Source organism: Chiloscyllium punctatum, chromosome 13 (genome assembly GCF_047496795.1).
Source record: "Chiloscyllium punctatum isolate Juve2018m chromosome 13, sChiPun1.3, whole genome shotgun sequence".
Taxonomy (NCBI): domain Eukaryota; kingdom Metazoa; phylum Chordata; class Chondrichthyes; order Orectolobiformes; family Hemiscylliidae; genus Chiloscyllium; species Chiloscyllium punctatum.
The window spans coordinates 86,050,153-86,077,817 of record NC_092751.1 but is presented as its reverse complement, the minus strand read 5'-3'; the positions used below and the strand labels follow the sequence as shown (position 1 = coordinate 86,077,817).

The 27,665-nt window shown below is 40.8% G+C and overlaps 1 protein-coding gene across 2 annotated transcripts in view; it reads right to left on the bottom strand.

The window, feature by feature from the left end:
- sec31b (SEC31 homolog B, COPII coat complex component) overlaps positions 1–27,416 on the bottom strand; it is an 84,909-nt gene extending 57,493 nt beyond the window's left edge. For both annotated transcript variants that reach the window (XM_072583105.1, XM_072583106.1), the window contains exons 1-5: positions 27,316–27,416; positions 12,880–12,973; positions 11,641–11,764; positions 11,023–11,209; positions 5,524–5,619 (exon numbers count right to left, since the gene is read on the bottom strand). In XM_072583105.1, the coding sequence (XP_072439206.1) occupies positions 5,524–5,619; positions 11,023–11,209; positions 11,641–11,764; positions 12,880–12,958 (486 nt within the window). In that variant the 5' untranslated portion in view covers positions 12,959–12,973; positions 27,316–27,416. The remainder of the gene's footprint in view (positions 1–5,523; positions 5,620–11,022; positions 11,210–11,640; positions 11,765–12,879; positions 12,974–27,315) is intronic.
- Positions 27,417–27,665: the final 249 nt, after the last annotated feature.

Genomic DNA, 27,665 nt, shown 5'->3' with positions numbered 1-27,665 from the left:
GATCGGATACACACAGGCACAAACTTGAATCTTAGCAACTAAGACAGCTTTAAAGAAAAACTCAAGGGGGAGCACACTTGGCCATGGCATAGAGTCATAGAGATGTACAGCATGGAACCAGACCCTTCAGTCCAACTTGCCCATGCCAACCAGGTATCCCAGGTATCCCAATCTAGTCCCACCTGCCAGCATGTGGCCCATATCCCTCCAAACCTTTCCTATTCATATACCCATCCAAATGCTTTATAAATGTTGCAATTGTACCTGCCTCCACCACTTCCTCTGGCAGCTCATTCCATACACATACCACCCTCTGGGTGAAACTGTTGCTCCCTAGGTCTCGTTTATATCTTTGCCCTCTCACCCTAAAACTATGCCCTCTAGTTCTGGACTCCACGACACCAGGGAAAAGACTTTGCCTATTTACCCTATCCATGCTCCTCATAATTTTGTAAACCTCTATTAGGTCACCCCTCAGCCTCCGACGCTCCAGGGAAAACAGCCCCAGCCTGTTCAGCCTATCCCTACAGCTCAAATCCTCTAACCTTGGCAACATCCTTGTAAATCTTTTCTGAACCCTTTCAAGTTTCACAACATCTTTTCGATAGGAAGGAGACCAGAATTGAATGCAATATTCCAACAGTGGCCTAACCAATGTCCTGTACAGCCGTAACATGACCTCCCAATTCCTGTACTCAATACTCTGACCAATAAAGGAAAGCATACCAGACGCCTTCTTCACTATCCAATCTACCTGCAATTCCACTTTCAAGGAGCTATGAACCTGCACTCCAAGGTCTCTTTGTTCAGCAAGACTCCCAAGGACCTTACCACTAAGTATATAAGTCCTGCTAAGATTTGCTTTCCCAAAATGCAGCACCTTGCATTTATCTGAATTAAACATCATCTGCCACTTCTCAGCCCATTGGCCCATCTGGTCCAGATCCTGTTGTAATCTGAGGTAACCTTCTTCGCTGTCCACTACACCTTCAATTTTGGTGTCATCTGCAAACTTACTAACTGTACCTCTTATGCTCGCATCCAAATCATTTATGTAAATGACAAAAAGTAGAGGACCCAGCACCGATCCTTGTGGCACTCCACTGGTCATAGGCCTCCAGTCTGAAAAACAACCCTTCAACACCACCCTCTGTCTTCTACCTTTGAGCCAGTTCTGTATCCAAATGGCTAGTTCTTCCTGTATTCCGTGAGATCTAACCTTGCGAGTCAGTCTCCCCTGGGGAACCTCATCGAACACCTTACTGAAGTCCATATAGACCACTCTGCGCTCATCGATTCGCTTTGTTACTTCCTCAAAAAAACTCAATCAAGTTTGTGAGACATGACTTCCCACGCACAAAGCCATGTTGACTATCCCTAATCAGTCCTTGCCTTTCCAAATACAGTCTGAAGTAACATTGGCAAAGGTAGTTAGAAAAGAAACAGCTTGTATTTATATATGGCCATTTAAACTGTGGTCATGGTACTCCACAAATGGAAGATGGGTATTAAACCAGGAAGGAAAAGGTTAGAGGAATGACTTAGACATAGGATCAAAATCTGACTCTTTAGAAGACAGTAAATAGAGAAATAGAAGAGCACATGGGCAGAATTCCAAAGTGGAGCAAAGCTATTAGAAGGTAGCTCTATCTTGGTGGGCACACAGATGCATATAAAGTTGTGAAGGATTTCACAGGTGAAGGAATTGTCTAATGCTTTAAGACAAAGTCAGAGGTCATACTGAATACACTTGGGTACAGGGAACCAGTCCCAGTCAGTGATGATGGAACTCATCAGCAAGTAGGGGTTAGAGAAGTGCAGGAAGTGAGCAGTTACACTGTACACAAGAGAGAGTTCAAATACTAACCAGCCCTCAAAGACACTAACCCTTCTAAATGCAGTTATTTTAGAGGGAGAAGACAAAGTACAAGAATCCTCGACTGTTTCTCACATGACAAGCTCTTCATCCCCGAGATGATTCTTGTAAACGTCCTCTGGAATTTGTGGATTTCTTAAAAGACTTGTTCACCCTAATTTCCTAGCCATGACAGACAATAAAAAAGCCAAAAAAGAAACCTTGCAAGAACTGCTGGTGCCCATTTCTAGTTAAGAATTCACACCAGCAACTTAGTTAAGCTAATGTGAACAGTCCTTGGTTCAGTATGCACTACATTGCCCCATTATAAAACATTTAACCACAGAACTATTGGGAATTGGTATAAGAATTTCTATCCTGATCTATTCATTAAATAAAAACAGCTTAAACTGGCAAAAGCCTAACTTACCAGGAAACATGTACAGAGTTCTAAATTAAAATATTATTGCCAGATAAAAATTCCTTTCCTTTGCACTATATAACTTCGGCTGACTCCTCATTCACATCAAGGAGCATCGTTATAAAATGGCTCAATTGACAAATTGCATTTGTGATCTGGAATGTATCAGCTGAGAGGGTGGCAAACCCATATTCAAAACAGAATTGGATAAACAAGTAAGGTAAAAAAATATGTATAGGTCAATGGAAAAAAAGATGGGCATGGGCTAGCTCTTTCAAACTGCTAGCAAAGGAATACTTACTGGAAATGCACCAGCTTCATCACAAAATCCTGTAATGTCTTTGCTATTCAGTTATTTTCTTATTGAGATTATTGAATATTTTTGACTTTGTACATTTATGCTCAATCAGATTCAGTTGATCAATGCTGGGGATTAGAATAATTCTTTTCTGTTTGCCCTCCACACCATTAAAGAGATTCTCAATCAAATCCAAACTTCAGTTTTGAAGGGTCAATGATCCTGAGACGTTAATTCTGTTTTCTGTCCATTGATGCTACCAGACCTGCTGAATTTTTCCCAGCAATTTCTGTTTTTGTTTGCAACTTCCATCAACCGCAGTTCTTTAGTTTCATTTAGACCAGAAAGTATTTTTAAGTAATAGAAACAAACTTCAAAGAACAAGAAGCAGTTCTCGCTTATAAAGGAGCACCTTATCATCCACAGCACCATCACCACTGAGGAATCTCATATATACAGTCAGATTTTTCTGTGCATATAGTGGCAGGCCCATCTTACATTTTAATCCCAGTTGCTGCCTGTGAAGTTGATTCTATTCTTCACATTCTTGCACACTGTTCTTGTTTAATTCTCAATGTTAATTTGCCCGCACACTCCAGTGCTTTCCATCAGTGAGCATTACAAATGTGCAGCACATCCCCTATCTGCTGTCCTATTTATGTTCATGTCCTAAGAACTACTCATGTTCCTGCACTTCCATCAATCTCCTTGTTCATGTAAACCTGATTTCTTGCATTTCTCTGCAGCCAGGACCTTTGCCTGTGGCCTTGTCTATCTTTAAGCCTCTCTCGACTGCTTGCTTTATCATTTGTAAACTGTGATTTTCAGTATACTATGCTATACATTTCGTGACTATTATGTATACTCAGATCATAGTGTCTCCAATATAACCAACATTTTGGAGGTCCTGTAGACACCTCTGCCTCTCAGCCAGAAGCTGCAAGCTCAAGTGCCAGCCCAGGACTTGATGGCCACGGAAGGTGCATTCATAAGATGGTCAAACAAGCTAAATAACAAACTGCAAATCCTCCCAACCTACTCCAACGAAAGGGGAAAAGAACAGAAGAACTTCCTTATCGTAGATGTGATAGAAGGAATGAGAAAGTGAGGACTGATAGAGTTTCCAACTTTCTTTCTATCATCATAATCCATAGCTCCAGACACAACATGCAAAAATGCAAGCTGCCACAGCGATTCAGGCTTTAAATCTGTCACCATAGCCAATATTCCAAAACTCACAGCCACAATGGAAATCTAATTTATAACTCACACAAGGAACAATATCATTTCCACTCATGCTTTAACACTTTTCCTAGTTATATTTTAACAAGCTCATAGAATTATAACACATTTTTATACATAATTATACATAGAGCCCAGGACAATTAGAAAGACATAAACCAAGGGGAATTAGTTAAAAAACATCAGAGACAAAATACAACTGAAAAGATCACTCATACATTAGAGAACATGTGGACAGATGCTAGATAGCAAGGGGAGATGGGAAGAAGCACTAATGAGGACTAAAAGAGAGAAAGGCTTAAATACAAACAAGCAGAATAGAAAGATGAGTAGGCACACACAATGAGATGTCACACTGGTAAAAAAATCAATTGAGAAATAGACACTGCAAATAGTATAGACAGAGTCAGGATAGAAAGGATTCAATGTACAGACTGTCAATATTGTTGGTAGAATGGAAAGAGAGAAAAACTATTATAAACAATGAGGAGAAGCGCACATATTGCAAAAGTCATCTTCATATTTCCATATCCTTCCGTTAAAGTGCAGTCTAAAGTAGTGGAAGAATCTGCAAGTTGATTAACATAAGTAACCACAACCATTATTATGCAATAGTAGATAGCATTAAGCCCAAAAGTGAGGGAACAAAGTTATGAGTACCAATAACGTTTAAAATGGTGGGGTGAAGGAGCCGAGTCATGGAGCAAAACCCATGTCTCCATTAACTGTTGATGCTTGATTCAAACCATACCTGACCCAATTCTACCCATTATCCAAAAGCTTGCACCATTTGAATAGCGAGAACAGAGCAGGGAGCACACACCCAATTGTAAACAATGAGGACAGAGTAGGAAGGCAAGTATACCCATTATGGACAATCAGGACAGAGCTATGAGGCACACATTGTGAACTATGAAGGCAGAACAGAGAGCCCCTCATCCATTGCAGACAATTCGGCAAGAAGGCACACATCCAGTTAGGAACAAAGGCAGAGAAGAAAGCAGACACCCAAGGTGAAAGATGAAATGGGAGAGAACTATGTAGACAATCCTGTAAATAAGATAGCATACGTGCACAATCAGTAGCTTGCACCGAAAGATAAACACCAAATGGAATTGGGGGGGGGCGGGGGGTGGAAGAGACAGAAAGCCAGAAAATAAACAAAGATGGAAGATAGAAGATAGTGACCAGAGTAAAGAAGTAGAAGGACAAACTAGGTTAATTCTGCAGATCTCTACATTACCAGGCTACATCTGCAGATTGTGTACTTTAATCCTTACCTCTCTTTGCTGTGGATGAATAGGCAGGAATGAGAGAAAGAGAGCAAAACAGTGGTGTTATTTATATTGCATTAAAAGCTGATCAAACATTCTTAGCGTGTATTAATCAAGTATTTGGAAAAATGGTCTAAGTTCCAGTTACTGGTGCACATGTACTGATACAAAGGACAATTCTGACAACTATGTCAATTGCAAAATCTATTCACTCCAGGGCTCAAATATGGCACATCAAGATTATCATTCTGTTTTCATGTGGTTTTGTACACAAAGGAGCCTAAACTTGTGGCATCCAACAATGATTGGTATTCATAATTAGGGAACATGAACACCCCATACACTTTCCCCACCCTGTGCCAAGTGCTTCGACCCACCAGTGTTATCAAAAATACAGGTACAATATTTCTCACAACTAATTAGTTGAACGTACCTGGGACTTTGCTCCTGGTGTCATTGGTGTGTTGAAATTATTTAAATCCCAAATATAAATCTCAGAATCATTAGCTCCAGAAGCCATTAGATTATTCTAAAGAAAATGTGAAAACAAAATTTAAAAACTAAGTTTAGAAAATTAAACTCAATAATTTAGAACATAGGATCACAAGTAGACCGTTCAGTTATTTAATCTCTTCCACCACTCAATTATAAACACAGCTGATCTGTGTCCTAGCTCTTATTTACCATCTTGATTCCATATCTTTCAAAATCCTGACCAAAAAATTGGATTATGCTCAGCACAAAAATTTCCAATTGACCCCTAGCCTCAAATTTCTTTTAGGTTTGAGTGTTTCAGTTTCCTACTTTGTGTGAGAAAGTGCTTCCTGATAACATACCTGGAAGATCTGGCTCCAGTTCAACTTTAGGTAGTTGCTGTTATTCTGCAGTTATGCACCAAATGAAATAGTTTCCTTCTATCTATCCTACTGCACACTGGAATGAAACATTTCTCAACACTTCTATCAGATCACTTGTTTTGACATTGAAGGGAAAACAAATTTAGTCGATGTAAACTTTCCTCTTGACAACCATTTGTGCCCTGGAATCACACTGCAGTATTCGTGTAATATTCCCTCTAAGGGCAATATATCCTTCCTGCGGTACAATGCGGTATCTAATGTAATATTCCATTGGATTTTGAGGGAGCTCACCAAAGAGAGAAGTTTGCAGGAATTTTAAAACTAATTGCAAAAAAGCTTTTTTTTTCCAGCAACTTCATTGGTCAAATATGTGATGCATGCAGCAATTTCATTTACTAAAGGCATGCAATTATTTTGTCCATGGCAGTGTTTAATTCATATCATGGAGGGAGATGGTGACGTACTGTTGACTTCAAGTAATGCAGAGGCCCAGTTTTACAATCTGGGGTCATGCCTGACAGAATTTAAATTCAATTAATTTAAAATCTGGATGTGATAGCTAGTCAGAATAATAGTAACTTTGATAGTTGTAATTGGCACCTGGTCCAGTAATGTCCTTTGAGGAAGGGAATGTGCTGCCTTTATCCAGTCTGGTCTACACTACTTTAGACCAACAGTAACGTGGTTGACCGTTAACTACCATCCGAACTGCTCTCGCAAGCCATTCAGTTCAAGGGCAATGGAAGATGAGCAATAAATGCTGGCCTTGCCAATGACACTCATAGGTCAAGAATGAATAAAACATTACACAGAGGGTGGTACGGGTATGGAATGAGCTGCCAGAGGAAGTGGTGGAGGCTGGTACAATTGCAACATTTATAAAGCACTTGGATGGGTATATGAACAGGAAGGGTTTGGAGGGGTATGGGCTGGGTGCTGGCAGGTGGGACTAGATTGGGTTGGGATACCTGGTTGGCATGAACCGGTTGGACCGAAGGGTCTGTTTCCATGCTGTACATCTCTATGACTCTATCTCTTGGCTGCAATCTGATTTGTTATACTTTAGCACCTCACCAATATTTAGCAAACAGAATTGCTATGGAGCCTTTCTTCTCCTTCCCAACACCTTGTTCACATTTATTAAGAGATTGGCTTTCTTATGAGACCACAGCTTTTAAGGCAGCCCCATCTTAACTCAGCCATGTCAGTATATCTCTAATTGCAGTTAAATGCCAAATTGTTCACTGTGGCAAATAGGCCCAAGGAAGAAATGTACTTCACTGCAAGAACACAATGTACAGGTTAAAACTGCTTATCTAGATCTCTATCAGATAGTATCCTATCAGCACAATTGAAGTGGTTTACTGTTTTTCATAATCTTAAGCCTTTATAATCATGTTAATAGTTCTTGGGGTTCCTGTCACTATGTTCCTAGAACCATATTCACTTAAATATTTCCAAAAGTGAGTAAGTGGGTGTGGGAGAATCGAATTCTTAGTTTCTGACTGAGTAATGAATACCAACAATCAGAAATTGTGGGTGTCACTGAGAAAGTTAGCATTTATTGCCAAAACGATAGCAACGAGTCACCACGTTGAACCACTGTAGTCTGTGTGGTGCAGGTACACTAGCAGCGTTATTATAGGAGGAATGCCACCATTTTCACCAAGCAACAGCGAAAGAATGGCACCATTTTATCAAGGCAGAATAGTGTGAGACTTGTTGCCGGAAATTTGGTGGTGTTCCCATGTACTGCTGTTCCTGTTCTTCTAGGTGGTCGAGATCAATGAGTTAAAAGGCCTGGTGTCTATCAAAAGTTCATTTTACAACTTTAACACAGAGGCACATCAATAAGACTACCATAGACCCTTAAAGAGCCTCAGAATTACAAGGATGGCTTCCTCTTGCTCATTTAAAAAAAATTATTCATGGATGTGGGCTTTGGAGGCTGGGGTCAGCATTTTTTGCTAAATCCTAATTGAACTTAAGACTGATTTAGATTTAGATTTAGATTAGATTAGATTACTGAGTGTGGAAACGGGCCCTTTAGCCCAACAAGTCAACACCAACCCTCCGAACATCAACCTACCTATACCCATTCCCCTACACCTAACACTATGGGCAATTTAGCATGGCCAATTCACCTGACCTGCACATTTTTGGACTGTGGGAGGAAACCGGAGCACCCGGAGGAAACCCATGCAGACATCAGGAGGATGTGCAAACTCCACACAGACAGTTGCCTAAGGTGGGAATTGAACCCGGGTCTCTGGCGCTGTGAGGCAGCAGTGCTAACCACTGTGCCACCATGCCGCCTATAGAATCCCTAATGTGGGAGCAGGCCATTCAACCCAATGAGTCCACACTGACTGAACAGCTTACCATTCTATGCCTGTAACCCTGCATTTCCCATGGCTACTCCACCTAACTTACATATTCGTGGATACTATGGGCAATTTAGCACGGCCAATCCATCTAATCTTTACATCTTTGGATTGTGGAAGGATACTGGAGTAGTTGGAGGAAACCTACGCAGACACAGTGAGAATGTGCAAACTCCATACAGACAGTCGTGCAAGGGTAGAATCAAACCCTGGGTCACTGACGTTGTTAGGCAGCACTGCTGACAACTGAGCCTCCATACTGACTGCTGCAGTCCATTTGGTATAGGTATTCCACTGTTAGGGATGCAGTTCCAGGAGTTTGACCCAGTTGCAATGAAGGAAGAGCAATATATTTTACAGAATGTCCACAATGTGGAAGCAGGCCATTCGGCCTATCATGTCCACACTGATTCTCCAAAGAGCATTCCACCTAGACCCATCCCCTATCCCTGTATTCTCCATGGCTCACCCCACCTAGCCTGCATATTATGGTCAATTTAGCATCTTTGGGCAGTAGGAGGAAACAAGATCATTCTGCAGAAACCCATGTGGACACAGGGAAAATGTGCAAACTCCACAAAGCCCAAGGCTGGAATTGAACCTGGGTCTCTGGAGCTAAGAGGCAGCAGTGCTAACCATTGAACTACCGTGCTGCCCTATTTCCAAACCAGATTGGTGAATGGCTTGCAGAAGAACTCTCATGTAACTGCTGCCCTTGACCGCCTAGATGTAGTACTCATCAGTTGGGAAGGTACTGTACGAGGAACCATGATAAACTTCTGCAGTGCATCTTATAAAGTTAAGATCTTAGTATTCAGAAAATGCCTTTACAGGAGTGGAGCAGTCAAAATAGTTTTAACTTAAAATAGTACCTCAATTCCAACATGATGCAGGTATCCAACATCTGCTGATTGTCAGGACAGACAACGTGAAAGTATTTTGGATTATTTCATCAAGATTCTGGTAGGTATTGACCCTTAAGGGAAATGTTCAAGGGACGTTTTTCCATGCAGAGAGTGGGGGGGGGATTAACTAGCAGAAAGCGAGGACTGCAGATGCTGGAGACCAGAGTTGAAAACTGTGATACTGGAAAAACACAGCAGGCCAGGCAGCATCCAAGGAGCAGGAGAATTGATGTTTCGGGCACAAGCCCTTCTTCAGGAATCAGAGAATGGGAGGAGCCTGAAATGTACTGCCAGAAGAGGTGATGGAAACAGGCATGTTGGCAACATTTAAGAGGCAAAGCTGAAAAATGTGTTGCTGGAAAAGCACAGCAGGTCAGGCAGCATCCAAGGAGCAGGAGAATCGACGTTTCGGGTATAAGCCCTTCTTCAGGAATCAGAGATCTCCTGCTCCTTGGATGCTGCCTGACCTGCAGCGCTTTTCCAGCAACACATTTTTCAGCTCTGATCTCCAGCATCTGCAGTCCTCACTTTCTCCTACAACATTTGGGAGGCATCTGGATGGTTTCATGAATGGGAATAGAGGGATATGGACCAATGGTGGCACTGTGCTTTTACTACGTTATTTCTCTTGCAAAAAGGTATTGCTAAAGTGGTATTGGAACATTTGCTTCAAAAGCAGTTGGTTAACAATTTTTGAGCTCCCAAAATGTTTCTTTCAATTAGACAGGAGTCATGTTTTCTTAGATCGACGTTTTAGTTTGGAACCGGCTGTTGAAGCTGACAGATACAGCTCTCTTTCTCAACTGCAGCAAACACCATGAGTTCTCTCTCTGCTGCTACCTTTCTTCTCTCTGTGTTCCTTTCTCCTGGACTGGAGTAAAGACAGCATGTGATGAAAATCGATTTTGCTCAATTTGCCTTTGTTAAGGGTGTGTTTATAGGATATTGGAACAGTTGATGATTAGTAGTTAAGTAGTATATTATGTTATGAAGTATTTCTGTGGAGTTAAAGTTATGCCAATTCCTCTTTTTTTTTGTGTTTATATTTTGACTGCTGTAAGAATAAAGTTTGTTTTTCTTAAAGCCTTGTGATGGACCAATCAAATCACATCTGAAACCCAGTTCTTTACACTTGCCTTTAAAGAAAATAAAAAGTTAGAGTTTAGGCTATCTCTTTGATGTATTTTGAGGGGGTTTGGTCTGGTCCATAACATCCTGTAAACCTGCACCTCCAATGGCTAGTCCGCCTCACCTACAGATCCCTGAACACCACAGTGCAATTTAGCATGGTCAATCCATTACTGAGCAAGTGGGAAGGATTGTTCTCTCTCTACACCGTCCAGCCTCTATCATGACTCTTTTTAACCGTCCCCTTTCTGACGAGGACACAGCAGTCCCAGGTTGCAGATAGGCTCCTTTCTTGAGTCACATTTGCAAGTTGAATCGTACACAAATCAGGAAACAATGCAGGACAATGTAATACAACTCTAAGCACAAGAAATGATCATATGCTGGGTCTTTAACATTATAACCATGAATGGGATTATGTTCGTAATTACCCAGCATTCATAAGTCAGACATTCGTAAATCAGTGACCCCTTGTATTCCCAACTTGCCCAATCTATCTACATAACTGAAGTTCCTTGTTGCTGAAATATGTCAAGACATATTTTTATCCAAAATTTCACAAAGGGAAATAATACCCTTTACCAGAACAATGTAGGTGATCATTCAGGATTTGTTCCAGTGAAACTGCTTGCAAGAGGAAATGCAATCTCAATACCTGGAAAGGATTAAAATCCAGTCCTCGAACAGGACCTGCATGCTTCTCACTTTGTCCAATGATGGGATCACTTCCCAACTCAAGAATCTGCTCTGCATTGTAAAGGGTGATGGTTCCTGTATCTCCACCTGCTGCTATGACTCCATTGGAGCTTGTGCCATAGTTACTCCAGATCAGCTTGTGAAATCTGTAACAGTTACCACACGATTTACTTTCCTTTCCCAAAATTCAACAATTAAATTTTTGCCCTCATCCTCATTACCATTAGTCCACCTGGCCACACACCCATTTGTAAAATATGGATCACACTGGAGACTGGCCAATATAGTTACTTAATATTGTTCCAAAGGTGTATTAAACAATGGTGCAGCTGCAACTAACCTCTTTTAGACAAGAGATCATTAGCTTGTGAATAAGGACCTACATTTCCATACACTAGAAGAAAAAGTGTAACAATGTACCCTAAATAGGAATATTCACACATACATTTTACCAGTAATAAATACAAGTTATGTCATGAATCCTAACCTCATTTGTTTATGTATAAGTGCAGACAATTAAAAAATAAGTTGTCTAATTTTATTACCAAGCACTTAGGCACATGCATCAAGAACTCACCTACTGGTAGCAGGTAAGCTCCCTCGCAATTTTGCATCCAGTGAAGGATCTGAAAAATCAAGCTCATAGATCTCCAGCGCTGCACTTGTGCTAAAGGTAGCATCCAACTGTTGAGCTGAGGTACCTGCAGTGCAAAATATGCCTCAAATAAAAACTGATACATTTACATAATCATTCTCTAACGTTACTGTACTAAGGACACTGAGCAGTTCATAAATGCCATGAGACTTGTAACAGTAGACGCAGAGAGATTGTTTCCTCTGGTCAAGGAATGTAAACTGTTGGGGTCAGCCTTCAGATAAGGGGCCAATCATTTAAGAATGAGATGAAAAGAAGTTACTTCACTCAAGGATCGATGGAATTCTCTACTCTAAAGGGTTATGGATGCTCCACCACAGAATACATTGAAGGCTGAGACAAATAGATCAATGGTCTCTTGGGGACTCAAAGGATATGTGGGGGAGGCTGGAAGGTGGATTCAAAGCCCAAGATTGCAATGATTAATTTGAATGGCAGAGGAGGTTTACTGGGCCAAATTGTTACTCTGCTCCTCTATCTTAAGTCTTATACATAACCAGGGGTCTTTAAACATTGAGCTGAAAGCCCATTCAAGTCATCAGGCATTGTACAATGCACAAAATCCTTTAGTCTAAAGGTTGTATTCAATTCAGCTCAATCTGTAAGTATAAACATCAGTTCTGGTTGTATGAACCCAACATGAAGTAGGTTTAGATTGGTCACAATTTCAATTCCAATGATTGGGGTGGCACCGAACGGTCCACAACTTGTCACCTTAAGGGAGGAAAAAGCTATAAATGAAATTGGTAAAGTCACATTCATGCAACAGTGGTTATCCATTTGATATTGGTGCTGAGGCACATTGCTGGGGAAAACAGAAAGAACTTCACAGTATGTGAAATAAAACTAACTCATTGGCTAACTGGCTGCCTTACATCTTAGACCTGGAACAATTGATATTAATGAAGAATAATCAGTTGGAAAATGAATCCATTTTCTAGTGCATTATCCCACTTTCTCCTAAATATATACTCCAAAAATTATCTTGTAAATTCACACAATGTAGGAATAAAGCAAATATTATTTCTTTAAGCATAATTCCACACAAAGACATGAAGTATGCATTTCACTTCAATAATCACAATAATTGATGATTACTACTCATTCCAAAGCAGCAACAGTTTATTATAATTTCAGTTTCGATAAATTGTCTGAAGTTACCTGTAGCCAAATAGAGTGGATGGTGAGAAGCAGGACTCCAGGACTGAATGGCTGTCCTCTCAATCTCCTTGAGCTTCATGTTTTCTAAATGACCCTATGAACAAATCAAAGCGATCATTAAAAAGCACCTGATGAGAGACAGCACACAATGTTCTTATAAAGAGTGAGTGGTTGCAAGCATGAACTGTTTCTCTCACTATGGTGCTGCCAAAGTGCCAGCATTTCCCACCTTAATTTCAGATTTTTGGCATCTCTTGTATTTTGCTTCAGCTACTTATGGAAGATTATGTGCAGCTGGAAAATCCAGTATAGTTTCAGAACCAGCCTTTCATTATTAAAAAAAAAGTGTCAGATAAAATATGAAAATGTAAAATGTCACTGGCTGGATGCATGCATTTATAAGTTGATCATCAACTGCATGTATTGAAAGCTTTCTAAAAATAACTTTTCAAAGCAAAAGGACATTGGTATTATCGCTAATATGTTGCATTTGAGGTGAGCACAAGCTGCTTGGCAGTGGCATCAAGGCGGAGGTCAGATGAAAAACATACTGTATTTGATCTAAGAATACAGAAGGAAACTGCCACGAAGCAAAAGCTCCCTCACTCTCTCAGAATTTTTTCCTCAAAAACTACGAGTTGAAAATCTACCACAAGGCTTCAATGTTGCAACCATTAAGGTAGAATCAACCCCAGTTCTCGGTGGAAAAGATAAAATTATCAGACAATACTGCTCCAATGAGAAACCCTGCAACTCGCAGCTATTAATCTTTTACAGATTTCTGCAATTTTACTTGAGTGTGTGAAATAAAACTAACTCATTGGCTAACTGGCTGGCTTACATCTTAGACCAATTTGTACACAGCAGTGTGATTATTAATTAAATTGGCCATGTCACCGCCCTCTTAAATTTAAACTCTGTTGTCACCAGCTAGAGTTGAGAGAGAGGACAGTTCACCCGTCTTATCTTGGGCACAAGAATTTCATTTCAATGTAAAGACATATGGAGAGAAATTAAGTTTGGAGAGTGAGTTCCTGCGATTTAAATATTCATCAGCTTTCAACAGTCAAGTGGGATATCTGTATATTCAAGAGCGAACAGGGGAATACCATTTAAGCAGAGAGAAATCTATATAAACAAGCAAAAGAATACACTTATTGAGAAATCATAATTTGAATACAAGGGCATGTGTTTAAAAAAAATGGAAGCCTTTTCAGTGCCCTTAATTTATAGTTTGCACTGTAGTCTGAATTGGCAGCCTTTACAGAAACATTAAACAGAGAACAATCTGGTCACTAATAAATTAAACTGCATTTATTTCAAACCAAGGGGCTTAACAGGGAAATCAGATGAATTAGATTAGATTACTTACAGTGTGGAAACAGGCCCTTTGGCCCAACAAGTCCACACCGCCCCGCCGAAGCGCAACCCACCCATACCCCTACATCTACCCCTTACCTAACACTACGGGCAATTTAGCATGGCCAATTCACCTGACCTGCACATCTTTGGAGTGTGGGAGGAAACCGGAGCACCCGGAGGAAACCCACGCAGACACGGGGAGAATGTGCAAACTCCACACAGAGGCGGGAATTGAACCCGGGACTCTGGCGCTGTGAGGCAGCAGTGCTAACCATTGTGCCACCGTGCCACCCATGAACTCGACATGGTTAGGAACATGGGACTGGGATATCATAGCATACAGAAACATAGCTCAGGGATGGGCAGGACTGGCAGCTGAATGTTCCAGGATACAAATGCTACAGGAAGGGTAGAAAGGGAGGCAAGAGAGGAGGGGGAGTGGTGTTTTTGATAAGGGATAGCATTACAGCTGTGCTGAGGGAGGATATTCCTGCAAATACTTCCAGGGAAGTTATTTGGGTGGAACTGAGAAATAAGAAAGGGATGATCACCTTATTGGGATTGTATTATAGATCTCTTAATAGTCAGAGGGAAACTGAGAAACAAACTTGTAAGGAGATCTCAGCTATCTGAAAGAATAATAAGGTTATGGTAGGGGATTTTAACTTTCCAAACATCGACTGGGACTGCCATAGGGTTTAGATGGAAAAGAATTTGTTAAGTGTGTACAAGACAATTTTCTGATTCAGTATGTGGATGTACCTGCTAGAGAAGGTGCAAAACTTGACCTACTCTTGGGAAATAAGGCAGGCAGGTGACTAAGGTGTCAGTGGGGGACCATAATTCTATTAGATTTAAAATAGTGATGGAAAAGGATAGACCAGATCTAAAAGTTAAAGTTCTAAATTGGACGAAGGCCAATTTTGATGGTATTAGGCAAGAACTCTCAAAGGCTGATTGTGGGCAGATGTTCAAAGGTATAGGGATGGCTGGAAAATGGGAAGCCTTCAGACATGAGATGACAAGAATCCAGAGAAAGTATATTTCTGTCAGGGTGAAAGGAAAGGCTGGTAGGTATAGGGAATGCTGGATGACTAAAGAAATTGAGGGTTTGATTAAGAAACAGAAGGAAGCATATATAAGGTATAAACAGGATAGATCGAGTGAATCCTTAGAAGAGTATAAAGGAAGTGGGGTATACTTAAGAGGGAAATCAGGAGGGCAAAAAGGGGATATGAGATAGCTTTGGCAAACAGAATTAAGGAGAATCCAAGGGGTTTTTACAAATATATTAAGGACAAAAGGGTAACTAGAGAAATAATATGGCCCCTCAAAGAATAGCAAGGCGGCCTTTGTGTGGAGCTGCAGAAAATGGGGGAGATACTAAACGAGTTTTTTGCATCAATATTTACTGTGGAAAAGGATATGGAAGATATAGAAAGTAGCGAAATAGATGGTGACACCTTGCAAAATGTCCATATAACACAGGAGGAAGTGCTGGATGCCTTGAACCACATGAAAGTGGATAAATCCCCAGGACCTGATCAGGTGTACTCTAGAACTTTGTGGGAAGCTAGAGAAGTGACTGCTGGGCCTCTTGCTGAGATATTTGTATCATCGATAGTCACAGGTGAGGTGCCGGAAGATTGGAGGTTGGCAAATGTAGTGCCACTGTTTAAGAAGGGCGGTAAAGACAAGCCAGGGAACTATAGACCAGTGAGCCTGATGTCAGTGGTGGGCAAGTTCTTGGAGGGAATCCTGAGGGACAGGATGTACATGTACTTCGAAAGGCAAGGACTGATTAGGGATAGTCAACATGGCTTTGTCTGTGGGAAATCATGTCTCACAAACTTGATTGAGTTTTTTTGAAGAAGTAACAAAGAAGACTGATGAGCACCGAGCAGTAGATGTGATCTATATGGGCTTCAGTGAGGCGTTTGACAAGGTTCCCCATGGGAGACTAATTAGCAAGGTTAAATCTCACCTTGCTACAGGGAGAACTAGCCATTTGGATACAGAACTGGCTCAAAGGTAGAAGACAGAGGGTGTGTTGAAGGGTTATTTTTCAGACTGGAGGCCTGTGACCAGTGGAGTGCCACAAGGATCGGTGCTGGGTCCTCTACTTTTTGTCATTTACATAAATGATTTGGATGTGAGCATAAGAGGTATAGTTAGTAAGTTTGCAGATGACACCAAAATTGGAGGTGTCGTGGACGGCGAAGAAGGTTACCTCAGATTACAACAGGATCTGGACCAGATGGACCAATAGGCTGAGAAGTGGCAGATGGAGTTTAATTCAGATAAATGCGAGGTGCTGCATTTTGGGAAAGCAAGTTGTAGCAGGGCGTATATACTTAATGGTAAGGTCCTCGGGAGTGTTGCTGAACAAAGAGACCTTGGAGTGCAGGTTCATAGCTCCTTGAAAGTGGAGTCACAGGTAGATAGGATAGTGAAGGTGGCATTTGGTATGCTTTCTTTTATTGATCAGAGTATTGAGTACAAAGGTTGGGAGGTCATGTTGCGACCGTACAGGACATTAGTTAGGCCACTGTTGGAATATTTCGTGCAATTCTGGTCTCCTTCTTATCGGAAAGATGTTATGAAACTAGAAAGGGTTCAGAAAAGATTTACAAGGATGTTGCCAGGGTTGGAGGATTTGAGCTATAGGGGGAGGCTGAACAGGCTGGGGCTGTTTTCCCTGGAGTGTCGGAGACTGAGGGGTGACCTTATAGAGGTTTACAAAATTGAGGGGCATGGTTAGCATAAATAGGCAAAGTCTTTTCCCTGGGGTTGGGGAGTCCAGAACTAGAGGGCAGAGGTTTAGGGTGAGAGGGGAAAGATACAAAAGAGACCTAAGGGACAACTTTTTCACAAAGAGGGTGGTGCGTGTATGGAATAAGCTGCCAGAGGAAGTGGTAGAGGCTGGTACAATTGTAACATTGAAGAGGCATTTGGATGGGTATACGAATAGGAAGGGTTTGGAGGGATATGGGCCGGGTGCTGGCAGGTAGGACTAGATTGGGTTGGGTTATCTGGTCTGCATGAATAGGTTGGACCGAAAGGGTTTGGTTCCATGCTGTACATCTCTATGACTCTATGACCACTTGCTTTAATGAATTTCACACATGCAGAACACCAACTCTGGTGTTTATGTTGCTACTCACAAACTCAGTTTCAGTGATCTGGTGGATCAGGATTTTTTAGAAGCACCCATCTGTCACCAGCTAGTTTTTCAGCACACTATGGGTGAAGAAAACATACTGACGTCTCAACATTAACACTCCTGTGGTATTCTTAACTGATTGCAATTCATTTTTCCCACCAATGCTACAAGATCCAGCAACTATGAGTATTTCACCAGAACAGTAAAGCAGTTCAAAATGCACCCTGCAGATTCTAATTCAAGCTCAAAATGACAATTTCTATCTTTCTAATCAACCTGTTCAGAGATGTTATTACACACCTCTGGAGCAGATAGAACTTGAACCCAGCCCTCCTGGTCCAGTGGTAGGGACACTACCACTATACCACAAGAGGGCCCTCAAAGATCAAATTCTATAACCATTGCACTGATTGTATTACAATGCTGGAGCTTTGTAAAAACATCAACTAATTTTTTTCTCCAAATTCAATAATTTGTCTTTGCAAAACGTGGTCAAGGGTTGTTAAGTGTGGTGGAGGGAGCACAGAGAAGATTGCCCAGCAAGATATCCTGAAAATAAAATTGAAAAGGAAAGTTTCAGGCAGTATTTGATGATCCTAGGAGGAGAGTGTTCATAGAAAAGTAGTTGTAAGTTCCATTTGCTCATGTCTCTGCGATTATTAAATTGAAAGTTAACGAACATTTAAGATACAGACTTCATGAAAAGACTGTCTGCAAAACATGTGCAGAAAGCCACTTTTCCAGAAGCTAGTTGCTCTTGAGCACATAAAAAAAGCCATGCAATGCTTGTGCAGCATTTAAATTCATAAGTTGACACAGCTCATTCCAAAAAGTGAACTAAAATAGGAAAACGTTGTTCATTTACTGCATTATAAATGCCAATAAATAAGCTGAAAAGTTTCACAGGGATACTCAGGTTGATATTGATCACTGATTCATGGGTATGTAATCAGGTAGCCAGAAAGGACCAAGGGTCTGAATTGAAACTGCAACATAACTTACGTCAAAGTCACATGGAACAAGACGCCCTTTTTCAACTGAGAAGAGATTGTTAACAAGATCAGAAATAGTGGGAAGGTGCAATTTGGAGTTCCTCAGGGAATCACTGAGAAATTACTGGCACAGTTTTATCTTTGAGCAAGCACATTATTTCCAAGGAATCAGTGGTCCGATCAGATAGATAGACAGAGATGATTTGTGGCATTGTTCTGATCCCAAGCTGACTTCAAGGCTAAGTCTTCACTGCTGAAGTCAGTTCCAATCTACTACAAACTGCCTCACTGCCTGTGGCATAAAGGATGAAAGAGATACCAGTGAGCTGAGTCACCTTGCTAGTGTTGCGGTGATGTGGGTGAACACAAGTAATTCTCTCCATTAACAGGCTGCTGATCAAAGCCAGCCTGTCAGAAATGCTGAATGAAGTGGTTGTTTAATAAGAAGTTAACACACAAGTACTTCTAGCATAAATAGAACTGCATCCTTTACTAACTGAGACAAAAACATTGTGAAGTTCCCTGTGATTTTGTCTCCAATATTATATCTTGAATAATGTTTAAAAGTCAAATATTGGAAAACACTGACTGGAAACTAAATATAGCGTTGAATTATGAAAAGCAACACAGGATTATAATTTATGTGGTACAACAGTCCCAGTCGAGCAAGATGTGGCACTTAAGTATATGCAACACAATAGGAGATTCACATGTATCTCACTTTTATCAATCCTTCAGTAAATTATATAGAATAGGGCCATTTAGTCCAATTGAATAAACCTTCACAGTCAAGTAACAAATCCTCTATTCCCTTTCTAAAGTACTAATTTGGCTTCCCCTTAAATACAACTATCCTATTCACATCACATACTCCTTCCTGCGGACTTCCAATGCTGCACCGAAACATTTATTTCTTCCCACGCTTGAATGTGTGAGACAGTTAGATTCCCAGAGAAACGCAATATCAAAGCCATAACACCTGAAGACTCAAATGTTCTCTGAATTAACAGATTTTACAGGGGTTTGGCAAGACCACACCTGGAGTAGACACATAGTTTGTCTTCTGGCTGGGGAATCTGGAACATTGAATTAAGAACAATGGCATGGTCTTAGAATATGGCACCAATCATTTACATTGGAACCTGGAAATAGGAAGAGAAGTCCACTTGGCCCATTGAGCCTGCTCTGTCATTCAACTATTACAATCTCAATGTCATTTCCTGCATTATTCCCATACCGCTTGATGTCTTTGATAAATTTCTCGATATTAATCTCTGCCTTGAACATACTTAATGGCTGAGCATCTATAGCCCCTGGGGTAGAGAATTCCAAAGATTCACCCACCTTCAGTGAAAAAAATCTTTGTCTCAATCCTAAATGGCTTACCTCTGCCTCTGAGACTACATGCCCTAGTTTCTCCAGCCAGGGGGATCATCCTTCTTACATCTACCCTGTTGAGCCCTGTAGAATTGTGTGTGTTTCAATGATATCATCTCTCGTTCTAAATTCTACAGAATGCAGACCCAGTCTCCTCATCCTGGAGGGCCATCTTGTCATCTCATGAATTAGTCTGATGAACTCCCTTAATGGGAAGTATATTCTTCTTTAGCACGGAGATGAGGACAAATTTCTCCAGCGGTTGTAAATCTTCAGAACTGTTTATCCAGAGGGTTGTGGAAATACCTAGGTTCAGATTCACAGATTTTTGGTTTTTCAGGCAATACTGGCTTTCGCATGAAAGGCAGAAAGTGTTATTAAGGCAAATGATCAGCCATCATTGTAATCATTGGTGTAGAAGAGGTTGTCCAGTCTACCCCTGCTCTTAATAGCATAGACCAGAGGTGGGAAACCTTTTCTTGTTGGAAGGCCGCATTATGTTAGTTGTAATCTAATAAGGCCACATCCAAGAAACTTCAATTATATATTCTTCAAAATTCACATTATTTTGGAAAAATCTAACTACTATGTACTAACTAAATAAAAAAAAGAAAAAAATGTTAATTCTAAAGTTAACTAACCTTTTAATGACTTTGTTGTAACTGCTTTTTGTAGGAAAGCATTTGAATATTTGGTTGCAGCATGGAGGTCTGCAGTTTTAGCTGATTCTCTAGGTGGGTATCCGTCATTTGTGACCTTAAGGGCGTCTTGATTTTGGTTAAGTCGGAGAATGTAGATTCGCAGTAATAAGGGGTTGAAAAGCAAGAAAGCATTTTCCGTGCATGTTGCCGAAGGCATGGGTATTCCATTGCATTTTTCCATATTTCAATCAGCGTCAAATAAGGACTTTAAAATGTCATCTTCTAAGAGCTCAATTAATTCCATCTGTAGTACTTTAGGAGCCTTATGACTTACCAATTTTTAAAATTGTGATGGCCAGTCTGTGAGGATTATTTCGTTGAATTTTCTTTTACTCTCTGGTATTTTAAATACATTCATTTTAAGATTTTAAAAATAAAAGATTTATTCTGCAAAGTTTGGATTCATCCAAAAGGCCCCACACAATGGCCTAAAAGGCCGCAGGTTCCCCAGCCCTGGTATAGACAAAGTTCTCATATCTAGCTTGAACAGCAATCAGCCTTTGAAGTTCAAATGTTTACTCATCAACACACACGTCCAATTTCAGCAGAACGTATTGTTTAACCAAACAATCTACTACTCCTACTCTTAAACAAGAGTACAGTTGATGATCGACCATTTATCAGCAGTTTAAAAACTTTTATGTGATAACGTTCCTGCCCATCATGGGTCCCCCACTACAGGCCGTTCTGCTATAATGCAACAGTTGCGTTTCTCTGCAACCCCTGTGCTATAGAAAATCATACTGTACAAGATCGCGCTCTACAAGATCACCATACCCATTCAGTAGAAAGCTTGTGTTGTCCAGACAATGTTCACAATTTGTGTTAACAAAACATGCTTTATGCCAGAATGACCCATATCTTCGTTTCCATGTTCGTAAAATGCAGTCTCACACTTCCACATTACAGCCTCAAATTTTGAATTGATTCATTTGCTACAAATGTTCAGATAACAAAATAATTGGAGAAAAACAGCAAGCTAACCATTTTATGTCAACCGCTAAATCATTTATTAACACAACCACCCCACTGAAATAAGAGGAAACCATTACTACAGGAGAAAGTTGGCAGTCAAATCATTCAACTTAATTTAAAACCTTTTAAGCTGCTTTTCTCCACAATAATTTAAATTTTTAATATTCAAAATGAAGATGACAAGTTTTCTGCCAGCATCTTGCATTTATTTAAAGCTCCACTCTTAAAGGAAAACAGAATCCTTGACCTTTAAAATGAGGAAATATAGGTCATAAAATGGAGAACCAAGGAACACAATCTCAGAATAAAGGCAGGCCTTTTAAGATGGAGAGGAGGTAGAATGTCTTCACTCAGAGGATTATGAATCTTTGAATTTTTATCCAGAGGGCTGCACAGCCTCAGCTGAGTACACCCAAGACAGAGATCAATAGATTTCTAGGTTTTAAAGATATCAAAGGGATATTGGGTTCATGTAGGAAAATGGTGCTACGCAGCTCAGCAATGACCATATTAAATGGCAAAGCAGGCTCATGGGGCCAACCTACTCCCATTTCCCCACATACTCTGTGCATAGGAAATGAAAGGGAAATGGAGGAACTAAAATTGTGATCAAGGAGGTGGGTTAGAAGTAAGGTCTTGAAATTAGGTACAAAAGGTGAACAGAGTAGGCTTGTTAAAACAAAAGCAAAAGCACTGTAGTTAAAAAAGATAGTTGTCAATGGTGGAGGGAAGGGATGTTCCCCAATAATTAACCACATCTGGTTTCTTTGGAATCCAGATGTGGATAATTATTACATTCATTATTTGTAAATTAAAAATTAAATACTTTAATAAATACTGTTGTTAGGCATCTGTTCCAGATACTCATTGACATGTCATGGGCATGTGAATTTTATCCATTTTTGTGCATAAATTAAAACAGCAAGATGAAAGGCAAACACAAAAATGTCTGCTGACCGTTGCGCATGCTTTACTTTCATGGTTACTGGCTATCTGCTGGAATGGTGTATAATGGGTTAAAGCTTTAGATTTTGGCTGGTACAGGTACACTACTAAAATTGGATAGAGTGAGGAACTATTACTGATAGCAGGTAGTTGTTGCTCTAAACTATGAGGATGCCACCTTAATCAATAATGAATTAATCCAACATAACACATCATGTTGTCATTCAACCTATGATCTGAATGAAGAACAAGGGCAGGGTCAGCACATCACTTTGTAAAGTAACACAAAGTAATTATTTTGCTGAAGTCCAAGTACTGCTCCTAAGACAAAAACCAAAGCCCTGCTTAACATATATATGTACAATAAATTTATACCAGATTCCCAATCTCTGGTAGAAGAGACAGATTTGCAAGGTGCGTACTAACATTGGAAGATGTTTAATTAGTAAATAAAAACACATTCACACGTAATGTGTAAGGCAATTTCTAACTAAATTAGTGCACAAGGAGAGAACAGTCAAGAGTGTGACTAGTCAGCAAATTCTGCTGACCAAGATTGTCAATGTCTAAGGCTAAAGTTACTAAAATACAATGGAAAATGTGGGCAATGACAGTGCAGGATACCAGAATGAGTGAGGTTATTTCAAATAAGCTGGACCTTGTCAATGGTAAACATGGGGAGGATGGGTAGAAGGGCATTGAAGGAGCTAAGGATTTAAGGATGGGGCAAGAATTTTGGTAGCAGCAGAAGACATGTCTCAGAAGCACCTATGTTGCAGAGGTTTAGTTACAAATGGGAAGTGGACAAACCTGTTTAATTTGGATGGGGAGGAAACTGCACACAAAAGCGGAAAGACAGGTCCTGCAGGAACATTGATGAACATTTTTATTTTTCTATATAAATACAGTATAGGTAGATATTTAACTACAACAAAGTCCAAAAAAATGCACAAGAGAGAAAGCTATTTCTTGCTATTATACATCTTTCTGATCTGGAGATAATCTTGCCACACCCCTCAACCCGAACCCTAACCACCCCATGTTACAACCAACTAGTAAAACATCCAGCTGACCACAACATTATTCTGCATGTGGGGCTGACCAAGAGAAATCAGTAATATAATTGGTACTGAACAACTTAATACCAGTTTGCAAAGTTGAGCTGTTTTGTATTTAAAGCATTAAGACATCTGGCTGATTTTGCCATTTGGCACAAAAGAAAATGAAGCAGAGGTGCCCATGTTTACTGGTTCCAAATTGGATGCTTACAAAGTACGTGGCAAATGTGCCAGGATTCTGACATGCTTTTTAAAGTTCTTTACATAAAATTCAGCACTGTTGCAAAAATAAACCAACCTGACATTAGCAAAGAACATCCAAACTATGCATAAATTTTACAATCACCACACATTTAAGCCAATACAACTGATACACCAGATATACTATTCCACAACTTTGTAAAGATGTCAACCACAGCACAGAAATGCTCCATTACACTAGAATATCCCTGGAAACAGCAGATTAGCCTGGAAATTTGCCAATATTAATAAAAAACTCTATGCACATGAAACATAATAGGCACATATATTAAAAAAAAGTCTAGGGTTTCGGTCTAACCAGTACAATCTAACACAGCCCCATCAGGGAACAACTAAGATATCATCTCCAAAGGATGAGGATCAAGGAGGTTGCCTGAAGTATTTTTACGACTGTAATGGGGAGATGTTTTTCACAGCAGCAAAAAGATTTGCCCTTACATTATACCTTTCACAACCCCAGGTATTTCAAGGCGATTTCCAGCCTGTCAAATATTCTAAAGTGCAGTCACTCATATGACGAGGAAACATGTCAACAAATTGGCAGACAGAAAGGGCCACAGCAATGTAATAATGACAGCAAATCTGTTTTGGTAACAATAATCGAAGGAAACAAATTGGTCAGCAAACAAATTGTCAGAAAAATCTCCTGCTCTTTCTCCAATGGTGCCACTGGGGAGGCTTTACATCAGGTCTTCCAAAAATATTTTCCAATGTGATCCCTTTTTAACACTTGGAAATTAACAGGATCTCAGATACCCAACAAAAAAAGCAACATATTAACACTCAATATAATTACTAAAGTTTGCATTTTATAACTCATTAATTAATATTACATACTGTGAGAGAATAGAATTTTAAAACAATATTTTTACAAAATGATTTATGTCAGAGATTTCTGCCAGCAACAGAAAGCTGTGAGGACCTTCTCCATTCTCCAATGCACACTAACTCCTCGTTCCTCCCCATCACACTCGGTAAACAGCCCTTCTCTCTTCCCATATCTCTCACCATGCATGTTATCAACTTCTCTTCCCTTCCAAACACACACAATCAAACCCACTTTCATCCTTCCACCAAAAGCAGAGTGAGCAGCCCCTTTTCCATCCCCTGAAAACAGTAGTAAATAAAGTGATGGCAGGCAGTGAGGAATCTTGACAGCTCAGCCAAACCAAGCCCGAGGGTAGTTGCAGCCCTACATGTGACTTTAAACAGTCTTTAGAAGGGAAAAACAGTGACCAGGATGCCAAGGTCAAATCTAGTAAAAACATTCAAAGACAGAAAAATGGGGGGGGGGCGGGGGAAAAGAATCAATGACTCAGGTGCTAAATGTGCTGCTTACAGCACTGAGCTCATGATCCCATTCACTGTCTCAGTAACCCCACTTCACCACCCAAACCAGCCCCCTGTCATTTGGGAACTGCTGTTTTACATCTGTCTGAAAGCACAGATCCAGATTAGGCCTCAGGTTAATGTCTCAATTGAAAGGTAGCACCTCAAAATGCAACACACTCTCAGCATTGCACTGGAATATTAGCAAGAGGTTTGTAGGAATCAAAAATTAGTTATTAAACACTAATCAAAAACTAACCAGCTTAGATATTGGAATAGTGAAATGATCAATGTGCAGTCAACTTCTATTCATTTGAAATAATTTTAAGATGGAAAAAATCAGATTCAGTCATTAAATTGCTGATTACCAAAGAAAGTACAAGTTATCATCTGCCCCAAACATCACGATCCAGTAATGAGCACGATCTCAAGAGGGCACTTTGCAAAACAAAAATCCACATCTGAGGCACAACAATGGAGTGCATTACAATGCAGTACAAAACAGCTCAAAGGAGAACGATTATATCCTGGGCATAGTCTCCAGGAGGGGGCTGAAAAACAGGAGATTTGGACCACAGGAGCATCAGAAAAATCTCTAGCAAGGAAGGGAAGACACAGGCACCTTGCAGGAAGGGAGCACAGAAACTGGAAGCTTGGCCTTTCAGGGTAAGAGTCAATGCGGGGATTGCAGACAAATAACTGGGAAAGAGCAGGAACAATGACCCTGAGTAAGAGAACACAAATCTCGATAGGTCTTTGGGAGCAGAGAAAACATCTCAGAAGGGAGAGTGCGTTCATAGACCCGAGCAGGAGGCGAAAGAGGGCACAATGAACACGTTGTCTATAGCGATGGTTTAGAGCAAATGAACCCTCCATGCAATCACCAGGAACAAGAGAATAAATGGACATTGAAATGTCTGAGAAAGACAGAGATGAAGAAAACCCGACCAACTTAAAACATTAACTCTGACTCTCTTCCCCCAGTTGGATGAGTGCTTTTAGGCATGTTTTTATTTAGCCTCGTTCATAACTCAAAACATTCTAGAGCAAATTACATAGTCCTGAAGTATTCTAGTGTTATAAATGTGGCAACAATTTACACAAATCAAAGTTCCATGCGCAGCAACATAACTGACTAGATTATACATTCTGGGTGAAAGCAAAATACTGTGGATGCCAGAGTTCTGAAGTACACATTAGCAGAGAAACTCAGTATGTCTGGCACCATCTGTGGAGAGAGAAACACAGTTAATATTTTGCATCTAATAACTCTTTTACCAACAAAGAAAGAGTCATTGAAATCAAAACATTAATTTGTCTCTCTCCACAGATGATGTTAGACCTGCTAAATTTCTTCAGCATTTGTTTTTGTTTCACTTGTTTTGGGAACTGATTGAAGGACATGTTGGCCAAGACATCAGGATTGCAACTGAGATTGCAAACAAGGATTCAATTTAATGACTCACTGGAGACTATAGTAACACCAAGTATGCCATATGCCTCGGAATTACATGATGCACCATGCTAGGTTGTGTCTGGAGACAGATTTAAGGTAACAATCTTCTGACTCAGACACAAATGCTCCACCATCTGAGCAAAAAGGTGACATCTTGAACAAGTCTTGTTGGAGAGACAGTGAACAGGCAGAGTGCCTGGACAGCTGAAGGCACAGTCAACAAACATGGCAGGTTATGGTGGAGAAAGAGATGGAAAGAGTTCAAGGAGGAGCACAGAGTCAGGGGAGATTGGGTGGACAAGGCCGCAGGGGGATCGATGAGGAAACAATTAAGACTTGTAAATCTGAAGCACTGGGTAAGTGAACCAACAAATGGAAGGGGTGTCGCTGGTGAGCAGGGCCTGATGTGGGATAGGATACAGGCAACAAGTGATTAAGTTAAACTGCAGAATACAAAAGGATGGTGATGTGTGCACGGTCACGTCGAGTTTGAATGTAGTTGTGAGTTTCAGCAACAGAGGGCCCTGAGTCACTGAGGCAAAGGTAACCCTGAGCAAAAGTGGGGGCTGCAGACTGAAGCCCTTCAGGGAGTCAGGGGCAGCCGGTATAGAGGGACCCGGCCAGTGCTCCCAGACCGCCTTCCCTCCACGCCGTGCTGTCACAGGGCACCGTGCCCGACTGCAGCCTCCCCTCCAGCCTGGGCCTGCAGCTTCAGGCTCCGCCGGCTGCTCTGACGACTCCCTCCTCAGCACCTAAGCCGTGTGGCGAAACCCTGAGTTCAGGCTCCATCGGCGAGTACTGGCTCGTGGCTGCTTACCGTGAGAGGACTCTGCCTATAACACCCGCGGCGGACACGCCACCGAGTCCCCGCTCACACAGTGTTCACCGACGTGGCAACTGCGCCGGCGCCAAAACTCCTCACTCACACCCACCCACGGGGGCACGTGACCAAGGGGCGGGGCCACGTTGACCTGGATGCCATCTTGGTAAAGGAGGCAGGGACGGCAGTGAAGTGAGACATGCCACCATCTTTCTAAAGAAATTCGTCAAGATGGAGAGTCGCCATCTTGCTAAAGTTTTTTTAAAAAATCATTCAGCACTAGGTTATAGTCCAACAGGTTTATTTGGAAGCACGAGCTTTCGAAGCGCTGCTCCTTCATCTTAGGA